We start from the raw sequence: 26,468 nt of genomic DNA on the forward strand, positions 1-26,468 counted from the left end.
GCAAATTAACCCAAATTAACTAAGGCATAGTATGCTAGGCACACTCTTAATATGCTAAAAACTACATTTTTAGAACATACTCACTTAAATGTATATTAGTGCCCATACTTAAGCAGTATAATTCAAACAAGTATACACACTTGTTACTTGATTACTTAAGGCAAACAGCACAAAAGAGAAGATGAACGTGAGACAACCCCTGTCCCTCTGGAGACGTGATTATAGAGAGAGAATGTTAGGAATGTCTTTAACTTCTGAGTTCTGGTACAACACGGCTGTTGTTGGAAGTCACTAAGACAAATGTTTAAAACCTTGGGCCAAGCCAACCACCTGAAGAAGGATTACGCTTGTGAATGAAGTGCGTATGAAAGAATGAAAGAGTGAGAAGATGGTGAATGCGTGAGAGCGTCAATCCTCTGAAGAACATTCCTGGAGTCCAGGTGTGCAGCGGAGTTGATACAGTATGAGGTATAAAATATAGTTGCCAAACTCCAAAACCCAGTGTCGTGTTTTTTACCAGAAAGAGAGGCAGCTTTCTCTCTATGCTGAAATCACTCCTTTGCCATACTCTCTTAAAGTAGGGAAAATGTTCTCAACATTCTTTTAATAAAACATTTCATCATCAGTGGTTGTACAGAATAATTCAGATATTTTCTGAATTTTCAGAATAATTTAATATTTTCAGATTATATCTTGTCAAAGGAATGTCGTATAAAATGTATCAAAGCCATCAAACGTGGACATTCAGTCAACAAACCGCCTCTCACAGACAAACCTGACCAGTTCGTATGGCCTCTTCACTTCTATGTAAACCCTGATGCCAAGCTGTCCTCGGTGACCTTTACACTCAGTGACCCTTGTACGTCGCTGATCTTTTCGGGGAGGAAGCAGACATATTGTTTTACACCTGGGTGCCCGGTGAACAATTGGGCACCGTCGAGAAAATGAGACGCCGTAATCATGGCCAGGTGTGTGCAGAAGGGGGGTGTGTGTGTGTGTGTGTGTGTGTGTGTGGGGGGGGGGGGGGGGGGGAGTCCACGCCCATTCAAGCTCCTACCGCCCTGGCTTTATTGTCCTGGCCCGAGGAGGCCAGCTTTGTGGAGCGCAGGGCTGAGTACTACCAGGTGGTCGGCAATTTGCAGGAGCCTTGGCTAGCGCTGGAGCTAAATCCTCAAGCACAAAAGGCAGGTCTCCAGCGGTCTGAGTGCCCTCGGGTGAAAACAAGGAAGAGGGGGGGAGGACAGAACGGAAGGGAAAGAAAGTGATGGAGGAGAAAAAAAAGGCCGAAAAAAAAAAATAAAAAAACGAAGAGGCCACGGGTTTGAGGAGCGCACCCTTTAAACTCCTGATTCCTAATCAGATTGCGCCGAAATGAACAGCTCGTATGGCAGCTGTACTTTTCCCAGGGTTAATTACCTTTCACTGCGCCCGTCTAATGAGTCAGCTGCCGCTGTCATTAAACAAGTCCACTTCAGCGCCGCTCCTTCAGCCTCCACCAACCCCGTCCCCTCCCTCCTGCTCGTGCCTCCCAGCCGGAGACGGAGACCGGGGGGCCAAACGGGAAAAAGGTCGCCCCTTTGCGGCATATGCTCCGAAGGCGGCGGCCGGCCACGCCGCTGAGCCCAGACCTCGCCGTCTAAACCCCAAAACAGCACGTTCATCTGAGCGGAAGGTTAATTACGCTGTTTCTCGCCGGATCGCCGGTCAACACGGCTCTTTGGTCGAGCACGCGGGGCGAAGAGTGCAGCTGCTCCCGGAACGACAAAGTGCGTTTCGGTGCCGACCGAACGCGGAACCCGCCGCGCCGGGTCAAATGAAAGCGAATGGTAAACAGAGGCTACACAAACTCAAACAATGGCTCCTTAATGCGCCACAAAACCTCTTTGGCGCCCACGCCAGCAAATGCACACAGAGTCCGTCCGCCGCCACGCCGTCGCCAACCCAGGAAGAAGTGTCGGGCGCCAACCGTTTGGGGAGTTTGAAGTGATTTTCGTCCAGTGTGTGGCAAAATCCCCCGGCCACCTGGATTACAAACGCTAGTCCTTTAACTCATGCCAGTCTAAATCCGTGTTAGCTCGGATTTACCTCTGCCATATGAAGTCCCAGTCCGAGTAAGCTTTGTTTGGAATCAGTTGTGCATAAGTATTTTACGCGTTAAAGACAGGGCTAATGGCGAGCCCCGATTTAGCTGAAACTGCAGCAGGAGGGAGGTGGTGTGGGGTGGTGGAGATGTTGGGTGGTGGAGTCTGGAAGGTGGAGGGGTGAAAGCTGGATTTTGGATTTGGATGTCAGCTGAACGCTGTATACTTCTAAAAATCCAAAGGCACCAAGAACTTCCTTGGATAATAATGTCTTTACGTTCTACTTTGCTTCAACGTTCTATATACTTTTTGCTAAATACTAACGTATTTTGTATAGATATAAGGGCCCTTCTATCTCCGCTCAAATGTAAATGTACTTCCATGCCAGACGAGCACCAGGAGGAGAAAGTTTCCCACCCAAATTCCACCACGTTTCATTATGTATTTATACCATTCTTTTGCATTTACACACACCTTTTTTTACTGCAAACAAGCCACACAAAAGTCACAATCTCTAGGTCACTGATGTTCTCCAGTATGTGCTTGCATAGACACTCACACACACACACACACACACACAAACAAACACACACACACACAAACTACTTTGCAATTAAAAGGTCACCAAAGCTGCCCGATGATTCTGAACCAAACGCCAGCTCAGCAGATGGGCCATGATTATGACTATTTGAATCAATAAAATGAATAATCTTTAATAAAATGTAAATTTCACTTAGCACTAGGGTTTTTAAAACTATGCACTTCTGCACACATTTAATCCATATGTTCAATTAAGCCACATGTCTCTCTGTGTTCTTAAAACCCCTAAACCTTTCGAGAGGATCTCACCATAAGCTTTATGTCTTTTTTGCACCAGTCAGTATAAATGTTACATTTTCAAAAGTTAAAATAATCTGAAATTGGAATTGACCTGCAAATTCAGTATCTTTTATTTACGCGATGTTCTTTGCATTGTACCTTCAATAATTGTGAAACACCAAACAGGGTGATAGTGAAACTGATCTCAACTTAGACCACAAGACCATTTCAAGCTTCACATATGAGCAGAGACAGAAAGATCATTAAATCAAACCGTTCAGGTTGAACATCTCAAAATGCATCCTAAATATCACGTAAAAAACATTTTTTTAACTTCCTATCTATGTCTTTGGGCAGAAAAGTTTCCTTCAATGAAAACACGACAAAATATTTTCAAGGAAAAAAAAAGATATTACCCCAAATGCAAAAAAAAGCCACTGAGTCACATACTGTAGACCATGCCAAGAAGAACCGAAGACGCGGTGAAGTAAAACAAGGTATCAGAGATACTCTGCCACATCGGTGAGGGAGAATTGACACGTCCCCTTCAGCGAAGCAGGTAGGCACAGCTCTGCTCTCAGCCGCAATCTCCCACCTGACTCTTCACGCCTCGGAGAACCAGCTCCCCAAAGGTACTGTGCTGTCTGTCTCTGCATCTACGTTTCTCTCTCGTATCACAAGTCTCATCATGACTCCCCATGCCCCCCTCCCCCCCCCTCTCAGTCTCTCTCCCCCACCAGAGGGGCCGGACAGGGACCGCCGCGGGGCCCCAGACTTACCGTGTCTGCGGGCCTTTGTGGTGCAGGATAAAAGGGGGCCCGGTGGCGCGGGGGGGGGGGCCGGCGCCTCGCTATGGTGTCGCGTGGCCTGGCGAGTGCCGGACACTGCGGCCGTCCACCCCGCAACTGCAGCTCCGTCGCCCCTGTCTGCTGCCCCCTCCTCCACCCGGGCCACGCCCCCTTCCTCCACCCGGGCCACGCCCCCCTCCTCCACCCGGACACACCCACCCACCCCCCACCGCTCATCAGCCCTTTGTGCCTTTCACTTAACGGCCAAGTTCATTAGCTCGGACCACACAATGCCGGCGTTATGACATTCCAGGTAAATATACCACATGGGAAAAAAAAGGGGCTACATAAAAAATTATGTGTGTGTATGTATATATAACTTTTTGATTAACATATATTACATATATATTTCAGTCCCTTATATATATATATATATATATATATATATATATATATATATATATATATATAAGGGACTGAAATATATATGTAATATATGATAATCAAAAAGTTAATTGACTGACTCCAATGAGGATTTAAATAAATAATTCTTAATTCCAGAAAATTCCATAATTCTTGATTGTTTAATTGCTGACAAATAAATGACAACTTAATTAATTACGTAATACTAATTAATGCAGAGGAGGCATTTTTGAAAATAAAATAAAAATTTAGACCTTTTTAAAATGACGCTACATAAAGTTTCTTAGCAGCAGTTTCACAAGATTTGCCGCTTGGAGAAAAGGAACAAAATATGTGTGTCAGTGTACTTGATATCTGTAAATTCAAGATTTTATCAAGTTGTCATTTGCATGATAAAACTTTTATGTGTTTTGGGAAAATAATATCTGAAGTATACGTCTGAATGTTCGTTGTAATCTTCCGAAGACTTTGAAAGTCCTTTGAACGATCGGAATCCGTGAGCCGTAAACGGTGACGGTGGAGTGGCGTGTCGGCCCAGAATCACACATCAGGATAAGAAGGGAGGATTCTTTTTTATTAAGGGTGCATGTTGTGCTTTCTCCTCCACGCTCTCTGATGTTGGATTTCTGGGCTTCCTGGTCCACAGTAAATTACCGTGAGTTCCTGCAGCCATGACAGCAGTGCGTAAACACCAGGGACACGTCCATTGGCCAAGCTGACCCTCGTTAGGGAAAACAAAACGTGCGTGCACGTGCACAAAAGGCTCCTGAAGCCAGGGACTTGCCTAGAGAGGTCACTGGAGATTTTCCAGACAACCACAATCCGGAGGAGGGGGTGGAGGAGGGGGTGGGGGGGGAGGCAGAAGAATAAAAAGGACAGACTCCGAATCTCATTTTACCAGACCGCACACAATCTGGGCTCCCACAGAACTATCTCTGCCTGACCGCTTCCTATTTATCCCTTATCAGTGTTTACCAAACGCTACTTTTCTTTCATTCCCACTGCGAGGCCGTTCTCTTGCTATCAGTCAACAGCTGACACCATGGAACTGCCTCAAAGCCAAGAGGAAGGGATCAAAACTGAACCAAAGCTGTTTAAACAATGCAAGAGTGGAAATACATTCATAAATCCTAATTCTTCCCAGCCCACAAGGGTACAGGCAGATCCTTTATAGTTAGGCCAGCAAACAAATCACAGCCAATGAGGTAACATTTGCAATCAAGGTAAAGGCTCAAATATATTCAAAAAGGAAGGGGGGTGTGTAATGAAAGAGAAATGCTCGTGTAATTTTAGCTACAAAACATGACTTCCCACCTTTACACATCATGAAAATAAAACTTACACACCGTTAGTTTCTAATGTTTCAGGGTTGTTTTTTTGTATGATTGGGTGTTTTTTTTTTTTTTACGGTGCTGTCTGTTTGTGTTTGGTTGGCGTCTGAACTGATGTTCAGACAGGATTTAGTCACAGGATTCACTTCACGAGGTTCAACTTTGATGCCGTTTCACACTAATGCGGGTTTTTGATTTCATCCCCCCCAAATCTAGTGATACAGAAGCCTGAGACATGAACATATTGGACTCGGTGAGTGGTATCTTGCCCATTCTTGGTAGAAACCATTTCAAAGTAGATCTAAATCCTACAGACGTCCTACACATCACATTGTAGCTTTAAATGGGTCTGTGAGGTAAGTCCAATCATGGCTCTACTCATTCAGAATCATACCAGGAGGGCGTTTGCGTGCGCGTGTGTGTGTATGTGTGTGTGTGTGTATCTTTTTGGGTTCGCTTGTTTATTTCATTCTTTTTTCTAATGGATGAAATACATTTCCACAACTTGTGCTGCTCATACATCAAATGGCTCTCAAAACGGGCGAGACAAAACCCGAAACGCTCGTGTAATATTCTTCAGAACGTGCCGCCGTCTTTCTGCTCCGGTCCGATTCCGGTTCCGTTTCTCAATCCCCCTCCCCCAGGACTCGATTTTCTGGACTACTGTTCAAAAGTTAAGTAATTAATTACATTTATCCTTTCACCAGCTGCTCCGCAACAGATGGAACATTTCGGAAACCTTGTTGAATTAAATCCACATAATTCATTTTCCTGGATTAACTAAGTGAAGTTTGTGCACGAGGGGTGGGGTGGGAGGACGAGGGGGACGGGGGGGGACAGGGGGGACAGGTACCAAGATCCATGGCTACACGGATACACAATTAAGCAGTCTGTGTTTGTACGGCTCTGTGGGTTTTCACTGGTGAAGCGTACTGGGGTGTTACAGAGCACGTCAGCGGTTGTGAGTTGTTTCAGTGATAACTTAGTTGGACAGTGTAAATGACATTTGTGGCAAAGAGACTGTTGAGGTGTGATAAAGACATTTGTGTGACATTTGTCATGTTAGGTCAATAGGTCTGGGCAGACAAAACCTAACACTGCCAGCTCTTAATATGGAACAAATATAATAGATGGTCAACAGGATGTCTGTACCGAAGTGCCACTGTTAGATCTGTACTCAGCTACAGTGTACACGGACAGCACCATGGACAGTTCCTGTGGAGAGAGGCAGCTCTGTTCTGCAGGTTCACTGCTGAATTAGCACACAGGTCTGATTAGTTCACCGTTATAAAGCAAGAGTAAGAGATCAAGGCTCACCAACATCACATCATATATCAGATTCACCTTTGCTGAGATCAGACCTAAAAGACTTAAAAGATTCAGGCCTTTTCTACCTATACTAAGACTAGGCCCATATTAGTCTAAATATACTTGTCAAACACTAATACAAATACTATTACGCTATTTCACTGGATCTACAAATACTAGTCACTGCATTTTTAGAGAAGCTAACAGTTACAGCGGTTGCATTTTATTGTATGGTGATCAAATTTTATGCAATTACTTATTGCAAAATAACTCAATCCAAATATCAGCAATACACAGAATGCCAATTTAAAAAACCTTCTCAATTTCACTTATATATTTAAACTTTCATGAGACTGATCTAAAGTCAGGCCTCAGTCTACTTAATTTTACCAAGCACAGAATCCCATAAATACATCTATTTTGAGGATAAATCTGAAACAAGAGTGAGTTTAAGTGAGAGTGAAAATCTTTACTTCAAATTTAAGCCTTGTGGCTTAACGGACATCGATGTCAATTACAGTATCATTATAGCTTCATAACACTGGAGGTTATTCCAGCACTGCAGCTGCACACAACAGTTTTGACAACAGCACAAAGTGCCTGTTTAGCTGTCACCTGCAGAAGATTCAGGTTACAATCTAATCTATGATCTAGTCTGCCCCTTGAGAGACACTGTAGTGAGTAAACTACCAACTATTAAACGAGAAACAACAACTCTAGAAATGTCACATGTAACTGTTGTTTCTTTTAATGAAGAAAAACCATTTTGCCATTTTGTTTCTGTTTAGCTTAAATCCTTTGACTTCAGAGGTCTGGAGGAGAACGAACTCATGTACACACATGGCTGTCCATCTGCGTTCAAAGGTAAACAGATGAAGGTCCGACATCAGAAAAAGGGTGTTAATGAAAGTGCTGCCTTCGAGAGGGGAAAGTTAGAGAGCTGTGGCTGTGTGTGTGTGTGTGTGTGTGTGTGTGTGTGTGTGTACAGCTGCCTTACTGATCCCTCCACTTCCACCCCCAGACCCCCCCCCCCCCCCCCCCCCCCTCGTAACCCCCATCCCCCTTGCAGGCTGTCCGAGCTCCACGCTAACACACAATGCTAACCCTAGCGAGGCTAAGATGAGAAGATGGGCTCACACCCCCACCGGTAAAGCTCTGAGTGTAAGATCACATCCAGTTTTATCCACGCGATCAAAAATAGGTCATGCTTCTTAAAAAAGAAAAAAGGAAAAGAAAAAGAGAAACACGCAGTTTGAGCCCCTTTAATCTTTTCACGGGCTATCTGAAACCTAGAGAGAGAACACGGGCAAACACACTCTCCAGCAAGACAACCACAAACAACTTACACCAAGTATTACAACCAAGCTTCCAGCCGTCCGATCAGAGAATGCTATAGCGTGCAGCAGGGCAACGTATATCCACATCAAAAGCATTCGAAAGACCAACAGCCAAACTTCTTAATTTTTGCGTTGCGTGTTTTCCGATGTTAGTTATGAGGCAGCGTAAAGATAACTGCAGAAATCACTCCGAAAAATCACCGAAGACCACAGGCGTCAACTTTTGTACGGATTATTACCGAGTGACAACTTTACAGATTGTTATTGTGAAAAAAAGAGGGGAAACCCCCCCCATCCCCCATAAAACAAATCAAAACAAATCCTGAATTCTAGGGACTGTTTCCGACAGTTCAGACTACAACAGACAGAAAGTGACCGCGTCTGATCGCTCCGTTTCTGAAGAAGCCGTAACACACACACCTACTTGAGTGGCGCTGGAAGTTGGAGGGCGTCTGGTCCTGGGCTGCGCGCTGCGACTGTGCTGTGGAGGCTGGAGCCTTTTGAAAGGTAGAGTCCCCGGGAATATGACACAGTGTGTGTGTGTGTGTGACAGCCCGGCGATAAGCACCTGCGCTCTGCTCCCCGCCACGTCACACCTCCCTATTCACGCGCCTTCAATATGATGCACACTTACACATCAACAGCAGCAGTCCTCCACCGCTACCCGCCACACACACACACACACACACACACACACGCGCACGCACACGCACACACACACACTCCTCACACCACTCCCACATCCGCAAAAACATACAAACTGGCCCTGCGAGGGGAGGAACACAGGCGTGGGGTTTCTGCTCCCTTGCTCTCTCTCTCTCTCTCTCTCTCTCTCTCTCTCTCTCTCTCTCTCTCCACATGTACACTGATTTATCTTATTCCCCCCCCTTGCATGTGTGTGTGTGTGAGCGTGCGCGTGTTGATGTGCGCGCGCACGCCTCAAAAAACTTTCACTTGCATTGTTGTCATGGGTGTTTGGGCATATGCCCCTCCAGCCCCTCCCACCCCCCCCCCCCCAGCCCCTCCCACCCCCTATTTTCACCCCGCCCCCCCATATCAGTCAGGATGCAAATGAGACGGAATGTCACTCCTCTGCAGCAGATGGCCTGGGATGATAACAATGGCTCAACAGACCAGTTTCAATGTCTGCCACTTTATTGCCACGGAAACAACAAGCACAAGTGCACGTAATGAAATCCCCGCCACACAGCGAGCTTTCTTATTTAACCCCGCTGCTCTCCCGGTGCCGTCCACCCCGTTCTTAGCATGTCGTACATTTCATTTGCGTCGCTTTGTGTATTTACTGGTTTGTTTGGGAGGTTTATGACATCTAACCTTAGGTAAAGACCAGACTAAAGGACTCGGAGCTGTGGCTTCGCTGGTGTTGGTGAATAAGACAGACTCGGCTGCCCCAGTAATTATTAGAGTAATTAGGTGTAATTCCTCCCTGAAGACCTCTACATAGCTTCTTCTGCATCATAGACCATGTAGACCGGCCCATATATGGAAGTGTGTGTGTGTGTGTGTGTGTGTGTGTGTGTGTGTAAGTGAGTCATGGGGGGTTAAGGCATCACGCATGCAATGTGTGACAAAGGCCCTAATCGTACTGACGTCACTGTGGCCCTGAAGCTTGCTGACTTTTGTAAATACACACATACAAACACACACGCGCACATACACACACGCACACACACTCACACACGCGCGCACACACACATAAATGTACCCACAGCCTTTAACAAGAGCAAACAGTGTGTGAGCGTTTAACAAATAGAGGCCAGATTAGAATGACAAAGAGTGCCACACTTCTGGGTGGAGCTGAGCAGAGAGCAGGGGGGGGAGGGGCCAGAAGTGGGTGGGGTTTTTTACCAGGGCAGGAGGTGACTGTGGCCAAGTCCTCCAAACGAGTGGAGATGCATGGGGGGAGGGTACTGAACTAGAAGACACTCCCAGCTGATGCGTGTGTGTATGTGTGTGTGTGTGTGTGTGTGTGAAGGCTCATATCTCTTTCGTGTTTTGTTCCTCGTCTCCTGAGGATAACATGTAAAGCATAACGCGGGGTGTGTGTGTGTGTGTGTGTGTGTGTGTGTGTGTGTGTGGCGAGGGGGGGGGGGGGGGGTTTCATCAGCCTCGCCTGGCTTTTCAGGAACAGCAACAGAAGGCTGAGCCTTTGCTTAAGGTTTGGCCGTTGCTCTCATTTGAGATTTCATTTGAAAGTCTAATTTCACAACAGCTTTCTGGAGGTTTGTCACTTATAAAGTATATATGTGAGAGGCAACAGATTTGTTGGCTACAGAGTGTTCTTACAAAATAAAACTACATGCTTGTTTTTTTTCCCTCTGTAATCCCAACTACACAAGTAAGGAACTATCTTCTTATCTCCTCAGTGCTGTTCCCAAAAAGGATCATTTTTATTTTACATGTGTTAAGCCCGAGGCACGAGTGAGTTTGCGAAATGAGCTATAGTAAGATAATCATCAAGAGAAAAGAAGACAGAAAATAAATAAAAACCCTCAAAGGAATCAACTTCTGAAAAACAATCTAGATCAAATGTACAACTGAATTAGACGTCTAACAAAGCCATCTTGCATACTTCAATATTCTAACATTCACAGTGTTATCTTTGGGTCACAGTCAAGCCACAAACCATAAAGCGCACTGTCCATTACAGCAGGAAGAGAGGTAGCTGTCCCTGCGTGTCTGATTTGGGGTTTTATGAAGAAAAAACAATCCGACAATAGTGCATATTAGAGGTAAAATGGAAGTAGGAGTGGGTGAGATAAAATGACATGTCAAACAAAGGTTCACATTTTTCAAAGTATATGGCATGTTTGCGAAAAAAAATGTTTGATTGCATTTATAAAAGTATCACAGTGGGTCACACATAATGTCTAAAAGCTTTTTGCATTAGTCTGCCAATTATGTAAGCAAAGTTAAATGTCTCTGCACCCTATTGTTTATGGGCCTTTGTCAATCCTACACATATTATATCAAATAACCCCAAATCTATACTTTAAAGGTAAGTGCTTGCACAGTATTTTCTGTAGTGGATTAAAGCCTGCTTCAGCCTTTTTGAGTGCTCAACTCTAGCTTGCTGATACAAATTGTGCTGAGGACGTGTCTTTTGTCTTTTGCGAAGACAATACGAAGCGTCCTTTTTACACAGTCCAACTAACTCACCTTCAAGGTTACATCTATACACACCATATGCGGCATCTCAAAACGAGAGCGACCGGGTTCAAAAGAGACGCGCCCCAAATCACGTCGAGAGAAGCGTCATGGTCGTGGCCGGCTACGGCCGACCTCGGTTAGCTCCGGTGAGGCAAATTGCTTTAACAAGCCACAAAATAAGCAGGATGGCCTCCATCTGTGTCCACTAATAGTGTTTCAAATGGTTTGAACACACCTGTGTGAACAGAGTCTTCAGGGAGTGAGCTGACGGATCACAGCAAGACGAGGGAAATACAATAACTAAATCAAACTGTCACACTTCATCCATGAAAAGATCCTTCTAGAAGGTTATGGGGTTTGCTTTCTCTGTATGTCACGGCGAGATTCAGACTCTACGATTTGAACGTAATACCTTTGGGAAGACATGGGCTCCAGAAGTGAAGATGGACGTGTGGTACTTGCTTATCGGTTCTTAGTGCTAACTGACATCAGTTGGTCCAGAATACAAACCCGAGGAGAATAAGAGCCGAATGTACATCACGGTTGCCCTGGAAGACTCCTTTGCATCTAGATTTATGATTTCTCAACATCTGACATTTTTCCGAAGCGCATAATTTCAAATTTCCTCCTACAAAACTCTGGAATCATGCTAAGGAAGCCCATCGAACGCAGAACCCAGTCACTCCCCGCTGTGCTCAGCATGTGACATGACCCACCCCAGGCTATGACACATCAGATACACGCAGCTATGAAACTGAACCAGCCTCCAACAAATGACTTAATGTTGGACAATAAAAAGACATTACGATTCCATAGGCAGCATCCCTTCGTGAAACGAGAAAACGACAATGTTTATTCAAACCTTAGAAGTCACATGACGACAAAAATATAGATTTGTGTCAATATTGGGCTTGTGATGGAAGCTGTCCAACATACAGCAGTTACTTGACACCTGCCATGGCCACGTTCATCTGCCTTGGGGCAAAGTCAGTGGCGCGTGTAAGACAACACCATAATATTATTGATCTCACGTAATTCGATTTTCAAAAAGGGGGAAAAATGGACAGAATCATAGAACTTCAACATCATAAGTTTCATCTGCCATAGATGAAACAGGTTCTTATTTTTCTTTTAAGGTCGCAGCAACAATCTAAAGTTAAAGCACATCGTCTAGGCAAGCTTGCACCGCACGTATCGGAGGTGTCACGAACTCCCACTTGCGTAGAAGCCTCTTCACCATAAAGGTGTGTGCTGGAGTATATTACAGAGCACGGACACCTCAAAAAATCTTAGGACGATTCTCCGTCTTCAGAATCACGACGGGTCTTTTAAAACCGGGACGTCACAATGCATCGGGCCGTCAGTACTATTCACCGGCACCCTTGAGAGTACAAATAACCCACTTATTAATGTGGATGACAGTGTTTTGATTGCATCCAATACACCACACTGAATCAGCATGCAAATGCCCTTTCAGCAAAACAAAGACATTGATTATGAGGTAAGTTTCTTCGACACAAGTAGCCCGCTTGGAGTGATTAATGGCCCTTTGCCATTGATTTTCTTTTGTTTAGAGCTTTGCTAACTTTTCAGGAGATACAATTATAATTTGTTCGCTAACAATAACTCCAATCTACGGCACTCGAACAAAAACCTTAATAAGGTCTTCTGTATGATTTGTCCTTTGAACAGCAAACCGAATTCGCTGGATAAAAAGCAAATAAAAACAGGAGAAAAAAGGTCAGTCGCTAACCAGTGTTGATTTGATTATTTCGAAGTCGCTGCCACGACACAGCGCAACACAACAGGATGTTTCGCGAGTACAGGACAGAGTCACGGCCGACTTCCTGAGCCGCCGCAAGTCACCGCGGTTCACGCACGTGCAATTAAGAAGGAAAAAAGTTATGATCTCTACAACTGAGAAAAGACATCCCACGCAAGACTATCTGACATGACCTGACAAAGTCTCTTGTCCTCCCTTCCCGGTGCGAAAAAGGAACCCGCTCTGACATTCCTAGACCGACAATCCTCACCCTGACACCCTGATTCTCACACCTAGACTGTCCGTTGTCTTGTTTTCACCAGAACATCAGACAAGGCATCAGCTACATCGGAGTTGTAGCGCTACAACACTATTAGTATTTGCAAGTCAAATGCCTGCGTTGTGTCAAAGTGTTCCATCAAAGCACGTTCACGTCATTCCTCAGATTTAACACTTTGAAAAGTTCTCCCAGATCCCGACTCTTTCTGACTCTTCTACTCATCTTTTCAAGATAGTGATAATACGATTTCAGTGGGGGTTTTTTTATTTATTTTTTTTGCTGTTGAGAAACAAACTGGATTATGAGCAGATCACTACATAAACAGCTTTCTAAAAGGAGGCAGCTATTTTAAAAGAGGCTGAGGGAATGCAAAGAAGGATTTAAATTTTAATTTGAATTTATTCCAGAAAGTGAAAGGTTCTTTTGAGAGCGGATTTCAGCAAAGATGATGGTATTTAAAAGTGATAAACAAGCATCTAAACCACCAGTAAACCGTAGCCATTTTTTCTGCTTCTGAGCATTGGGGATGAAGTGGGGGGGGGGGGGGGGGGGGGGGGGGGGGGGGGGGGGGGGGGGGGGGGTGTTGCTATGGACACATCTGGAGGAGAACAGTGACATCGACTTAAATATCGTGGGACAGATGATAACATCTCGGACATTAAAATGCTTTGTGTTCAGTTTTGGTTACGAGATCCCAGCTTTCAGCGGCAACCTCGGAGATAGTTTCGCCATGAAGAGGAGATAGCTTCACCATGAAGTGCTCCTGGATGGAGTAAACAGGTTAAGAAATTTGAAGTCATTTGCACTAGTTGTATGCCTCATCAAGAGTGCATGGATTATGTACATCAGGGTTTAAAATCAATTACTGAACAGAAAGATGTGCCTCCCACTCTCTGTAAAGTCATCTTCAAAGGTATTCAGGGCACCACAGCAGCAGTTGGTGTGTGTGTGTGTGTGTGTGTGTGTGTGTGTGTGTGTGTGTTTGTGTGTGTGTGTACATTTTTTAAATGAGCTTTATCCTTTGGTTTCTCTGGGGTTGGAACTGTTGACACCGGGTATGTGGGCACTGGCAACTAAGTGTCTGTGACAACTTAGTATTCTTGAACAAGGCAGTAATCCTTTGGCAAAACAACAGAAACACGGAAGCGAATAGCATCCAGTCACATACCTGACAACGCACACTTTGTGTTACTGCACAAACTTTCCCGGGCTTTTTTTTGACCCTTTTCCCTCATTGGTCACAAGTATCCTAAATTTGGAGTTAAGCGGCACTTGTGCCATTCTAAAGAACACATTTCTCACAAACAAAGACAAAGTTACATCATGCTGTTGCACAGTTAATCCGATCAAGGGCACTCTTTATGCCTGCGCTATCACAGCACATGCCGGCAAAAGGGCCAAGTAAACCATTTAACAAGAGTCTCAAAGAGCCAGGAGCCGATACGATTTCACACTGACGGATGGCTCAATCGGAGCTCCTCGACAGGCTCAGGGCTGCCGGAACGCGAGCGGGGCTGCTCACAGACTCGGCTCTGGGAGACGAGAAAGAGAGAGAGAGAGACGGAAGGAGAAGGAAGTTTTCTGCTGGTCTCACCGGATCAGCACTGACTTGAGATTCAACTAGAAAATACTTGGAACATCTGTTTAATAGTAGGTAGGTAGGTAGGTGTATATACATATCTATCTATCTATCTATCTATCTATCTATCTATCTATCAGACAGACAGATGCACAGATAGACAGATAGATAGATAGTGCTTCCGGTCTCAGCTGCGTCTCAGCTCAGCCGGGGGGGTTTTAAACACGGCCCATTCCTCATGCCCAGCGAAACCCTCTCAGAAAGCAACTGCACACCTCTGTCAGGGATAGGTGAAACGCTCCTTTACAGGCGGAACTAGGTTTGGCCCAGCTCTGAGCTTCCTCCTGCTCCGCCCCCCCCCCCCCCCCCCCCCCCCGCCCCGCCCCCCCCCCGGTCCTGACTGCACTGAACAGTGGGTAATACCGGCCTATGGCACACGCTGCAGCATTGTCTCCTGGGGACAGGCGATTTCAATAGGCTGAGAAAGGCAATCCAAAAGGTGCAGATGACAATGGCTTTGATGCTATTTATGCGGAGCAGATAGCCAGGCGTGGAGGCGGCCCCTGCGGAGCTCCGGTGCACCTTCGAGAAAACGGACCAGCCGGGGGGGGGGGGGGGGGGCGGGAGGGCTTTACAATGGAACACGCTCCTGTAACTTAGGAAACGACGCCAAGGCAACGACCCACAGCGAGGGAGGCAAAGGGGGGGAGCAAATGCTAAAGCTAGCACAGCTCTTACAGCATCGACAAAGGTTACAGTGGCAAAGAGCACAATGGTCTTGCGCGTCTTAAATGGTGGAGTGTAATCAGGTTCATCGTTTAGTAAGCCTGGCAGAGGGGGCAGGGCAGTGTAGAACTGAACAAGCCAGGCAAGTTTATATAGCACATTTATACACAGGTCACAGTGCTGCCGCAGATAAAGCTATTAAAATTCGAAACAAATCTTTTTTTTTTCATCAATAGAACAGCAATCGATATAAACCAGTAAGTAAAAGTAATAAGAGCTCAAATTAAACATGTAAAGTGCTCAAATTAAATTTGAGATAAAAGATTAAGGAAAAAGTCAATAATAAGAATTAAATGGAATAAAAATGCATTGGATTACTGAAAATTAAAAGATGAGTACTATATGAGCTAAAGGAGTCAGTGTTAAACTGAGCTGAAACCTTGATCAAAAAAGAGGTTTTAGTTCAAATTTAACATAGGACTTTGTCTAGTGTCTGGACTCCGTCTAGTGTCTGCAATCTCTGTCTAGTGTTGGGACCCTGTCTATTGTCAGGACTCTGTCTAGTGTTAGGACTCCGTCTAGGATCTGGTCTCTGTCTAGTGTCGGGACTCTGTCCAGTGTCGGGACTCCGTCTAGGGTATGGACTCTGTCTAGTGTCGAGACTCTTCTAATATTCTCTGACTTACTGGCTCCATTTAAAAACACCATAACAGCTCAACACTGTTCTCTGTGCTCAGGTTTTACCTTGGGCAGGACTAACTCACTAACTACTGTTTTAAAGCCTTGAAGTCAGCTCTGAATGAGATGAGTTGGAATCATTGTCTATGCGTGTGGACCGTGTTGACTATACAAGCATCAGTGTGATCCAAGCGTAGGTTAAGGAGTCTTCACCTTCGTCTAGAACAGTGGCGAGGTTTCATACGAGGTTTCGGGAAACCCACCCCTGGTCTCTACCTGTTGTGTCTGTAGTATTTCAACCCTATCTCTCTCTACTGTAGCTGTATCATTTCAACCCTATCTCTCTCTTGAGTCTGTAGTCTTCTCTCTATTATATCTGTATTTCAACCTGAACCCTCCCAACTGTGTCTGTAGTATTTAAACCTGATCTCTATGTACTGTGTCTGTAGCATTTCAACTTGAAATCTAAGACATCTGTAGCATTTCAACCAGATCTGTCCACTGCATTTGTACCATTTCAGCCTGATCTCTATCTATAGTATTTACAGCATTTCAACCTGTTCCCTGTCTGTTGCTTCTGTAGTATAGTGTTGATTGATTGAACTAAGAATTCAAACAACTTGCCTCCAGACACACAGGCCACAGATCAGCTGTTGGGCAGTGGAAAATGACAAAGGTGTACTGTCATGAATTTTCTAATCAAAGGTAGTGGTACATTAAGCTGTAAATCTGTATAATGTGTTCACTGTGTGATATTACTTTTCCAGAGGGAAGACTTCACGGAATTTCTTTACTAGTTGCCTGTTAACACTGCCAAAAATGACACAAAACCTCAGGGGAAACAAAAGTGGTATTTATACTGAGTTGCTTGAGTGTTCAGGAGTTAACTATACAATAGCATCTTTTGCTAAGATGTACTCTTATTTCTCTAAGACATGCCAAGGGTGCTGTGAATGCGGTTTTGTGCTTTTATATCATTATGTATTTCAAACATTCATTCAACAACTGAAACTTCCTGAAACTGGTCTACAATTTTTTCAAATATGGGTAAATTTGTCAACATTGTTGTTTGTGGTAATCGACCCTACAACTCAGTAGTGGTAAAAAATTATGTTCAAATTGGCTGGAATATTCATTTCAAGTCACACTGTTCAAACCCTTAAGTGATTTTATCTCAGTGAGACCAGGCAGGCACTGATCCTGTTTTGGGATAAACTCTCTTCTCTAAACAAACTTTGGTGCTATGTGACATAAGCACCAGAGAATGTACCTTGATTTTGTAATATGCACTTTACAGCTTTGATGCATGGATATATTGTTATGTAACTCCTGTCTACTAATTGTTTCATACAAATATTACAAGTTCACACCTTGCTGAGTTCCTACATTATAAATATAAATTTATAAATCCTACACAGGTTGGTTTAGAATCTGGCCAGTTTACAAGCTGAGAGGTAAACCAGGGATAATCATCTCGTGCACAGTCTCTGATCTACATTATATCTGCACATGAAAAGATATGACTGAGTTTATAGTGGATATAACCCACAGATGTGGACCTACCCCTAACATGTACCTAACCATGACATGGACCTACTCCTGACATGGACCTAACCATGACATGGACCTAACCCTGACGTGGACCTACCCCTGACATGGACCTACTTCTGACGTGGACCTACCCCTGACGTGGACCTACTCCTGACGTGGACCTACCCCTGACGTGGACCTACCCCTGACGTGGACCTAACCCTGACGTGGACCTAACCATGACGTGGACCTACCTCTGACGTGGACCTAACCCTGACGTGGACCTAACCCTGATGTGGACCTACCCCTGACGTGGACCTACCTCTGACGTGGACCTACCTCTGACATGGACCTAACCCTGACGTGGACCTAACCATGACGTGGACCTAACCATGACGTGGACCTACCTCTGACGTGGACCTACCTCTGACGTGGACCTAACCCTGACGTGGACCTACCCCTGACATGGACCTACCTCTGACATGGACCTAACCCTGACGTGGACCTAACCATGACGTGGACCTACCCCTGATGTGGACCTACCCCTGATGTGGACCTAACCATGACGTGGACCTAACCATGACAAGGACCTACCCCTGACATGGACCTACTCCTGACATGGACCTAACCCTGAAGTGGACCTACCCCTGACATGGACCTAACCATGACGTGGACCTAACCCTGACATGGACCTACCCCTGACAAGGACCTACCCCTGACATGGACCTACCCCTGACATGGACCTACCTCTGACATGGACCTAACCCTGACGTGGACCTACCTCTGACATGGACCTAACCCTGACGTGGACCTACCTCTGACATGGACCTAACCATGATGTGGACCTACCCCTGACATGGACCTACCTCTGACGTGGACCTAACCATGACGTGGACCTACCTCTGACGTGGACCTACCCCTGACATGGACCTACCTCTGACGTGGACCTAACCATGACGTGGACCTACCTCTGACATGGACCTAACCCTGACGTGGACCTACCCCTGACATGGACCTACCTCTGACATGGACCTACCTCTGACATGGACCTAACCCTGACGTGGACCTACCCCTGACATGGACCTACCTCTGACATGGACCTAACCCTGACATGGACCTACCTCTGACGTGGACCTAACCATGACGTGGACCTAACCATGACGTGGACCTACCCCTGACATGGACCTACTCCTTTCTGAGTAGTTTCACGGATTTTATGAAGGACTGTGCATTTTCAGATACCACTCTGACAGCACAGGAGTGTGTCTCATAAACGGGCCAACATTTCGAACACGAGACAAACCTGCTCTCCGTCCCTGTGCTCTCTAAAATGTCCTCATCCATATTATTTGGTTGATTTGTGGACGCCGCTGGTCTTAATGCCGAATAAAACGCTCCATAATTGTTGTCCCTGGGCACCAGGGTGAGACAAATAAAAGTTCAACTGGAGTGGAATTAGCATGTGAATAGGGGGAGTGTGAGCATGCCCAGTTCACCGCTCCGCTCAGTTCCAAACAAACCTCCTCACAAAGTCCACCCCACTGGACTGGCTGCAGCTAAAAGGCATCCTGGGGGACTTCAGTGACCATTCACTCCTAGCTCTCCTTTCCCAAGCACCTGTGAGTGGTTTTTTTTTTTAGTTTCTCATTTTTTTCTCCCTTTGTCTCCTGCCTGTTGTTTTTTTGTCCCCTTTTTCTTTCTGTTTTTTTTTTTTTTTTTGGCTGGACTCTATCATTAGGGAAACACTTTCTTTCAAAAGGAATTCTTGCGACTAACAATGCTGTTTGTGTGTTTACCAGGGGGACACAGACCCCTGATTGCATCCAAAAAAAGGAACAAAAAAACACGTAGCACGGTTAACCACGCTGCCCGGTGAGTACCAAAATGGCCTCGAAGTTTCGTGTGAGCGCAGGAATACGAGACTGAGCTTCTGAGGTGCTAGGCTCTGGCCTTTAGCGGGCGACTCACAGGTGCGGTTGGAACGGCTCGGCTCCTGGCCGCCTTTGGAGGGCGCATCCGGTTTCTCCACGGGGCTGGACCTCAGCGAGCTGCTTTGCCGTTCTCCAAAGGACATTGCCACAATCGCTTTGTCCGCTGCTTTCATTGTGTTCTGTAAAACACATTTGCAGCATGACTCTCCAGGTTTATCCCTCTCGTGGGCCATCTAGCCCCTTCACTCCCTGCTGCCACTAAACCCCAAACCTTCACTTGTCATGCCAGCACAAAGTAGCGCGCACACACACACACACACACTTGCACTCATACACACACACACACGCAAATGTGCATACACACAAATGTGTACAAGCATACACACACAGGTGCACAAACACACACTTGCCCTCATACACACACACTCACACACACACACACACAAATGGGCACAAACACATGCACACACACACACACACACACACACACACACACACACACACACACACACACACAGGCCTGGCTTTCTCAGCAAAATTGTCTTTTTATTGCTGTGATTATTTTTGCAGAGTTTTTCTCCTTCACGTTGTCTCAACTGACAGACACTGTTAAGTGTTAGGCGAATCCAGATTGCCTAAATTTTGGGCAGCAAGAAAGGAGAGAGGAAGAACGAGAGTGAGAAGGAGAGAGAGAGAAAAACCAAACAAATATGCAGATTAAAAAGTAAACATTCAGGAAGAAGAGCAAAAACCACCACATTTTCCATTTTTAATCCAACTTAGCCGAAACAAAAATAACACATTATGTTCTAATTGGGTGCCGTGCAGTCCACAAATACTATTACAAGGCCGATCAGGATTAGTTGTGCTACACACCTAGTTATCTATTTCTGAGTGCCAAGACTGCAAGCAGTGGGCAACTAAATTTCAAAAGCTGGCAAATCCAGTTGTCTCCTAAATACAGAAAGTACTTAAATCCGGAGCGAAACACAAGAGAGAGGGATAAAGGATGCTCTGCGTATCACCAGAAAGCTCGCACACTTTGCGGAATCACTGGCTAGGTTAAACAAATATGCTAAGCAGAGATCAAAACAATCCTTTGATCTCCAGCCTAGTTTCCGAAGCTACAGCTCGGCTCCTGTTGTAAATAACTTGTGTAAATCGGTACCATTTGCCTTCAGGTAGTATCAGAAGTGGCAGTGGTTCACGGGCAAACGTTTCTCCTGCCATTAGACAACAGATCAGATAAAATCCCCATTTATTATTTACTCGCAAAAATTTTCTGGCCTCAGGATGGCGTGAGTATTTGAATACTGAAGAGTAGTGTTTTTGAATACTATGCAATAATTATGGCTACTATTTGAATGCAGCATATTGCTGGGTAGTAACTACATGAACTACTTTGCCTGGAAACTCTATGGTCAGACCACTCAACCCGGCTGCATTTCGATGCAGTAAACCCAAACCCTGGAAGGTGTGTGCAGTACGTACCTCCAGGAGCTCCGTCAGGTCCTGCACAGTGAAAAACATCGTCAAACAACAACAACAACAAAAAAAGGAATCCGTCTGTGGGGGAGCCAGAGTCACTTGCTGACAAACTTTGCCGCGTGTTTTGAGGGTGAACACAAAGGAAAACGCTGTGCGTTCAGACAGAGGCCGCACAGCGCGGGGAACAGAGGGGTCTCGTGTCCGGGTCCGCCGCCAGCACCCGCCGCTCAGAGCCGCGGAGGGCACGGCATCGCTGGCACTGGGTGGCACGGGGCTCGAACCGCCTAACAGAACGACTCTTGTGCCCAGGAAGAAGTGCCATCTTTCAGGAGAAGTTTCTGCCCCCCCCCCCCAAACCCCTCCGCTGCTGTTCTTAACATGTACAGTTAGGCTTTTGACTGGCGCGGATGGGGGGAGCTCACAGCCATGCCCCAAGTTTCAGTTCTGTGAGAGAGCTGGGGGTGGCAGGTCGGTAAAGACTTAATGCTCTGATTCTACGTGAATGAAACTTCAGAGACTCTAAATGTGTATCATACGCTCACTTCTGCAATCTGGATCCTTACATGCCTTTAGAAACCTTCAATGTAACATGTCACTTCTTGCAATCAGGAGCAAAATTAAACTTGAAGCATTTTTGGTCATCCAAAAAGAAAATAAACCAAGAGGAACTATGCAAATGAGGGACACGGAGCCCTACTGCCAACTCGGTGGAAAGGAAAACAGGGAAAATAGGGAAATATGCCAGTCGGGCCTCACGTTACTTTCGTTGTATGGGAGTCTTTCATAATGACATTTAGGACTAAAAAGCTTAAGTGGAATTTTAAAACCTGATTGAAATCATTGCCCATGCGGAGGCAGCCTTGTGGTACAGCACAGCCGTGTGTTCGATCTCTGCAGCACAGAGCAGGGTTTCGTATTCATGCGTGCAACGGGGTGTATATGGGCAAAGACCACGGAGGCCCCCAAACCCTGTGGAGAGGCTCCAGGACACTTCATGCAGTCTCAGCTCGCACGCAGCTGAGTGAAAGCATGCACGCCGAGGCTTCTGGGTAGGACACGCCACGTTAAAGCCTGGTTAACCTGACACCGGCGCATCGTTTCCGTGGCCCGCGGCCGCGGAGCGAGGGCGAGCGGCCGCCTGGCGTATCGGCGCGTTGGACGGGCGCGTTGCTGGGAGAGGTGGTGTAAACCGTGCATATGCGGTGCACGGCTAAATTGTGAAATGACAGATTCCGGGTGTGATGGAGAGAATGACTAAGTAATAAGAAGAGAACGCCAGTCGGCTAGAGGAGAAGTATTAGCACTCCGCGCCGTCAATCACACAGTCAGGGGAAAGCAGTCCCAACAATTATCGTCTTCACAAAGATCACAGCTCTTTGACTCTTACTGACACGCTGAGGCAAGGCGGATAATGAATACACATGGCAAAGAGGCTGTGTGTTTCCCCCGGCTCCTGGGATAGCATGGCCACCACTGAGGGGTCACATATTTAGACATTTTGAGATGTACAAGATGGTGAGCGAATTAAAAGCGGCGCAAATTCGGCACAATATCTTCACGAGAAGCATAATTAAATGATTAACCATTGTCTAAGGTTGCTGAATAATCTTGGATTAATTATAACATCTTTAGTAGCGAGTGTAAGCTGTGATGATGGCTTGAAGTCAGCGTGTGAGTGAAAGTTACCAGCGTTCAGATCCATGCCTCTCCAATCAGAACAGAAGCAGCAAAGAAGTTCTAACAAGGAAGAGTCTGCCAGGTGGCGAACTGGCGGTACCAACACAACGCACAATCTGTCCGCTTCTCCTTCCAAATCACTGACAGCTGCCATCAACAGCCCCACACTCACACTCTCTCACACGCACGCACACACACACACACACACACACGCACGCACACATGCACGCGCGCGCGCACACACCATCGCACGGGCGCGCACACACGCAAACACACATTTCTTGCTTTGACTGCACGGTCACCCTTTCCACAACAAAACAGACGGTCAGGTAAAGCCCTACAATGATTTTCATCATAATGCATCGGAAAACAGGCTTTAAAAAAATATATATCTTTCAAGCGCCTTTTGTGTAATTGTTGATTTCTGGTAGGGACCTAAACCTGTTGTCCCTCCCTGTTGTACAGTTGGAAAGATTCGAAATTTCCTCAGGCGGGCCTCCTCGAGTGCACGGGAAACGAGGGCACTGTGTGGAGCACGAGCACCAGCCATTTCTACTCTGCTGGCTCTACAAGCAGGTGGCTAAAAATAAAAACTGGCAAAAGTTCTGCAGATCTCTTATTGGTCCCATAGTTTGATTTCACATTTAGCATTCTGCCCCCCCCCCCCCCCAATCTCCCCCCACCACCCACCCCCCCTCGCATAAACAGAGCATTCTTCTCCTCCTGCCGTACAATGAGACTCGAGTGACTCTGGCAATGTGTTTTGGATCGCTGCTTCTCAATCCACCAGTGTATGTTATCAGCAGGTAAACAAGCATTCCAACAAAGCCATAATGGAAGTGCACGCAGCATAAAGAGGCTCATCTCGCCATGCCGCCGAGCCCATCAAAGCCGGTGTCATTCCTTCGGCACACACCGCGTAGCCGGGAAATGCCGCGGTCTTCAGTTCCATTTTGAATCACTGGCTATTTTCAGACTTTTTAACTATTTGGAGCGATTATCTATAACTTGTCAGAGAGCAAGGAGATATTACAGGAAATGAAACAGGGGATGTTTTAAGGAGGATGTTTTTTTTTGTTTTTCCTGGGTAGACTGCTCTAAAATTTTATTTTCTTTCCCCTTTAGGTTCCAATTTAGCTATGAATATACAAAGCCATGCTTTTTAAAATGTATCTACAAAACCCTTTAAGATTTTACTAAATTACCCTTGCAGATATGCAGTGGAAGATTAGGATTTACTAAGAGGAAGTGAAGAGTGTGAGAAAGTGGAGCCGCTCAGAGCCACCAAAGATCCAGAACTGCTTCCACAACTCGTGTTGCCTCAGCCTGGAACGCAGAAAGAGACGGGTCGTCCTCCCCGAGAGACAAGTCGTAGTAAACTGGGTGAAAATGTGCTGAGACGGAAGTGTATGAAGCACCTATTTGGTTGTCACCTAAAACAAAGGCCCCTTTCTCCTTGTGAGTTCAGGCGACCACAACAACTGTCAGAGTGTGAATGTGTGCTCTGCTATCCTCTCTGCATCCCAACATCACGGCACACTGGTTTTTCCCACACACCTTCCTTCTTTTACACAGCATGGCCCTAACAGGAAAATGCATCATTAGCTGAAATCTGGAATTTTGGTCAGGTTATAACTGACACGTGACTGTTAATAATTACACATTTTCACACTGATAATGGAAGATCTTTGGGGCCCCTTTTGAAGCAAATAAGTTAAGCTTTCTACAAAATCAAACTCATGCTAGAAGTTAGAAAAATAACCCAGCCCAAAAAGACCTTTTAACATCTTCTATAATCACACCTAAAAATAATTGTTATATCTTAATTGTTAAGCTTAATTTATATATTAATTTATTTTACCCTAATTTCAGTACCTTGCACATAATTTAGCATTATGTGCAGTCCTGGGATGAATAAATAAGCCTGCTTTCAGTCTCGACTAAACAAGATGAATTTTCTTGTAGCGGGATTTTCTTCAGGACAAGCATGTGTCAGTTGAATACAACAGCACCTCCATTTCACAGGCTTTTGACACAAGCTTATTGTGGGCACACGGTGGGAATGTATATCACATTTTGCTGAATTCACAAATTTTGGAGCTTCCACAAGTGCTATAAATTGTAAGATAATATTCTGTCTATTGTATTTACTAAATTGAGATTGAGTATGAATAATCTTTAAGGAGATATATTCTGTATTCATTACAATATTTAAGTGTAGGGACCCAGTGGTGAATTTGGATCTGAATCCTCAGGGGAGGAAAGCTATACAGATTAAAGATGACTCTGTCACATCTTATAAGGCACAAAGGTGACAAAATGATTTTTAAAAAGCTGTTTTGCTACAGTTTAACACAAATGAATATCTCATAAGATCAGACAAAATTCCAAATAAATAATGGTGTCTGCATTTGATAACCCACATCATTTAGTTTGTATTCATCTTTTAAGTAAAATATCCTTCCTTTTAACATCTATGAAGGGGCTCTGTCATGCCACAGAACATGTCTGTCTGATGAACTTTATGCTTTTGTGCAGAATTAAAATGTCTTTTCAAAGGATGTTTATTCCAGAGTCACAATCCCAAGCCCAATTTTCTGTCACAATAAACATCTAATGGATTCAAGTAGATTTACTTTCTGATGTACATTTCCCCTTTGAACGATGCATTAAACTTCCTGCAGTTGCTCCATTTTGATTGCCTGCTTTATCAAGTTCTAAACATTTTTGCATTCATTTCCTTTCATTTATTCATCTATATTAACTATTATCAACAGGGCAATATTTTCTCTGCTGTATGTGGTTTTAAATATAATTAGACGCAAAGCTGGAATTGCTTCTGCATCGGCTATGACTTTCATACACAGTCCATTATCCACCTTCTATATCAAGAACATACCTGGTGCTTTTGAAAGAACCTTTCTATACAGTGACAGTGACGACAAACCTCCATCTCAGTATGGTGCAGTCTGTAAACTTGACAGAAAGTTTTGTGTCAGTTCTGAACACTGGACTGAAATGAAATGTTAATGAGGTAAACATAAAATATCAGACAAACGCTCTGCCGTTGGACAGCATTTGTATGACTATGCTAACGCCGTTTTTTTCTCAACATTTAAACGTTTAAAAACGTGTTGGACCGAATAAGACAAAGCAATAGTTGTGTAACTGTTTAGTGTGCTGTTAAACAACATAACCTTAACACACCACAGGACACCACAGCAGTGTTGGACTGAAAAATACTTACACAGCCAGGGTCAGGTATAAGATAGAGTAATCACGATTTACTTAACTTGAATAAAAATGAGTGTATACTCACCTTTTTTAATACTCACCTCTTTTAACCCTTTTCTAATTTACACTGGAAACTTTTTTTTTTACAGTTTTCTCACTTATTGTCAAGTGAAAAAGTCTGTTAAGTGTGTTTCCTCTCCCTGATCGCCGCTGTTTTTTTCCAGACATTTTCCCGCTTTCTTGATCGCCATCTGCCCTCCAACACAGCTGAGAAAAACCGCCTCTTTCACTTAATTCATACATCTGTGGAAACTGCGTATTCAGG

At 45.1% G+C, this 26,468-nt stretch overlaps 1 protein-coding gene across 8 annotated transcripts in view; it reads right to left on the bottom strand.

The window, feature by feature from the left end:
- The window catches only part of st18 (ST18 C2H2C-type zinc finger transcription factor), a 57,830-nt gene extending 34,773 nt beyond the window's left edge, over window positions 1-23,057 (bottom strand). For 2 of the 8 annotated variants that reach the window (XM_076970310.1, XM_076970304.1), the window contains exons 1-2: window positions 21,236-21,502; window positions 19,782-19,923 (exon numbers count right to left, since the gene is read on the bottom strand). In XM_076970310.1, the coding sequence (XP_076826425.1) occupies window positions 19,782-19,829 (48 nt within the window). In that variant the 5' untranslated portion in view covers window positions 19,830-19,923; window positions 21,236-21,502. Of the gene's footprint in view, window positions 1-3,679; window positions 3,784-8,507; window positions 8,893-19,781; window positions 19,924-21,235; window positions 21,503-22,918 lie in introns of those variants that run through there. The other 6 variants (XM_076970311.1, XM_076970308.1, XM_076970305.1 and 3 more) reach the window with 6 other exon arrangements.
- Window positions 23,058-26,468: the final 3,411 nt, after the last annotated feature.

This window comes from Brachyhypopomus gauderio, chromosome 13 (genome assembly GCF_052324685.1).
Source record: "Brachyhypopomus gauderio isolate BG-103 chromosome 13, BGAUD_0.2, whole genome shotgun sequence".
Taxonomy (NCBI): domain Eukaryota; kingdom Metazoa; phylum Chordata; class Actinopteri; order Gymnotiformes; family Hypopomidae; genus Brachyhypopomus; species Brachyhypopomus gauderio.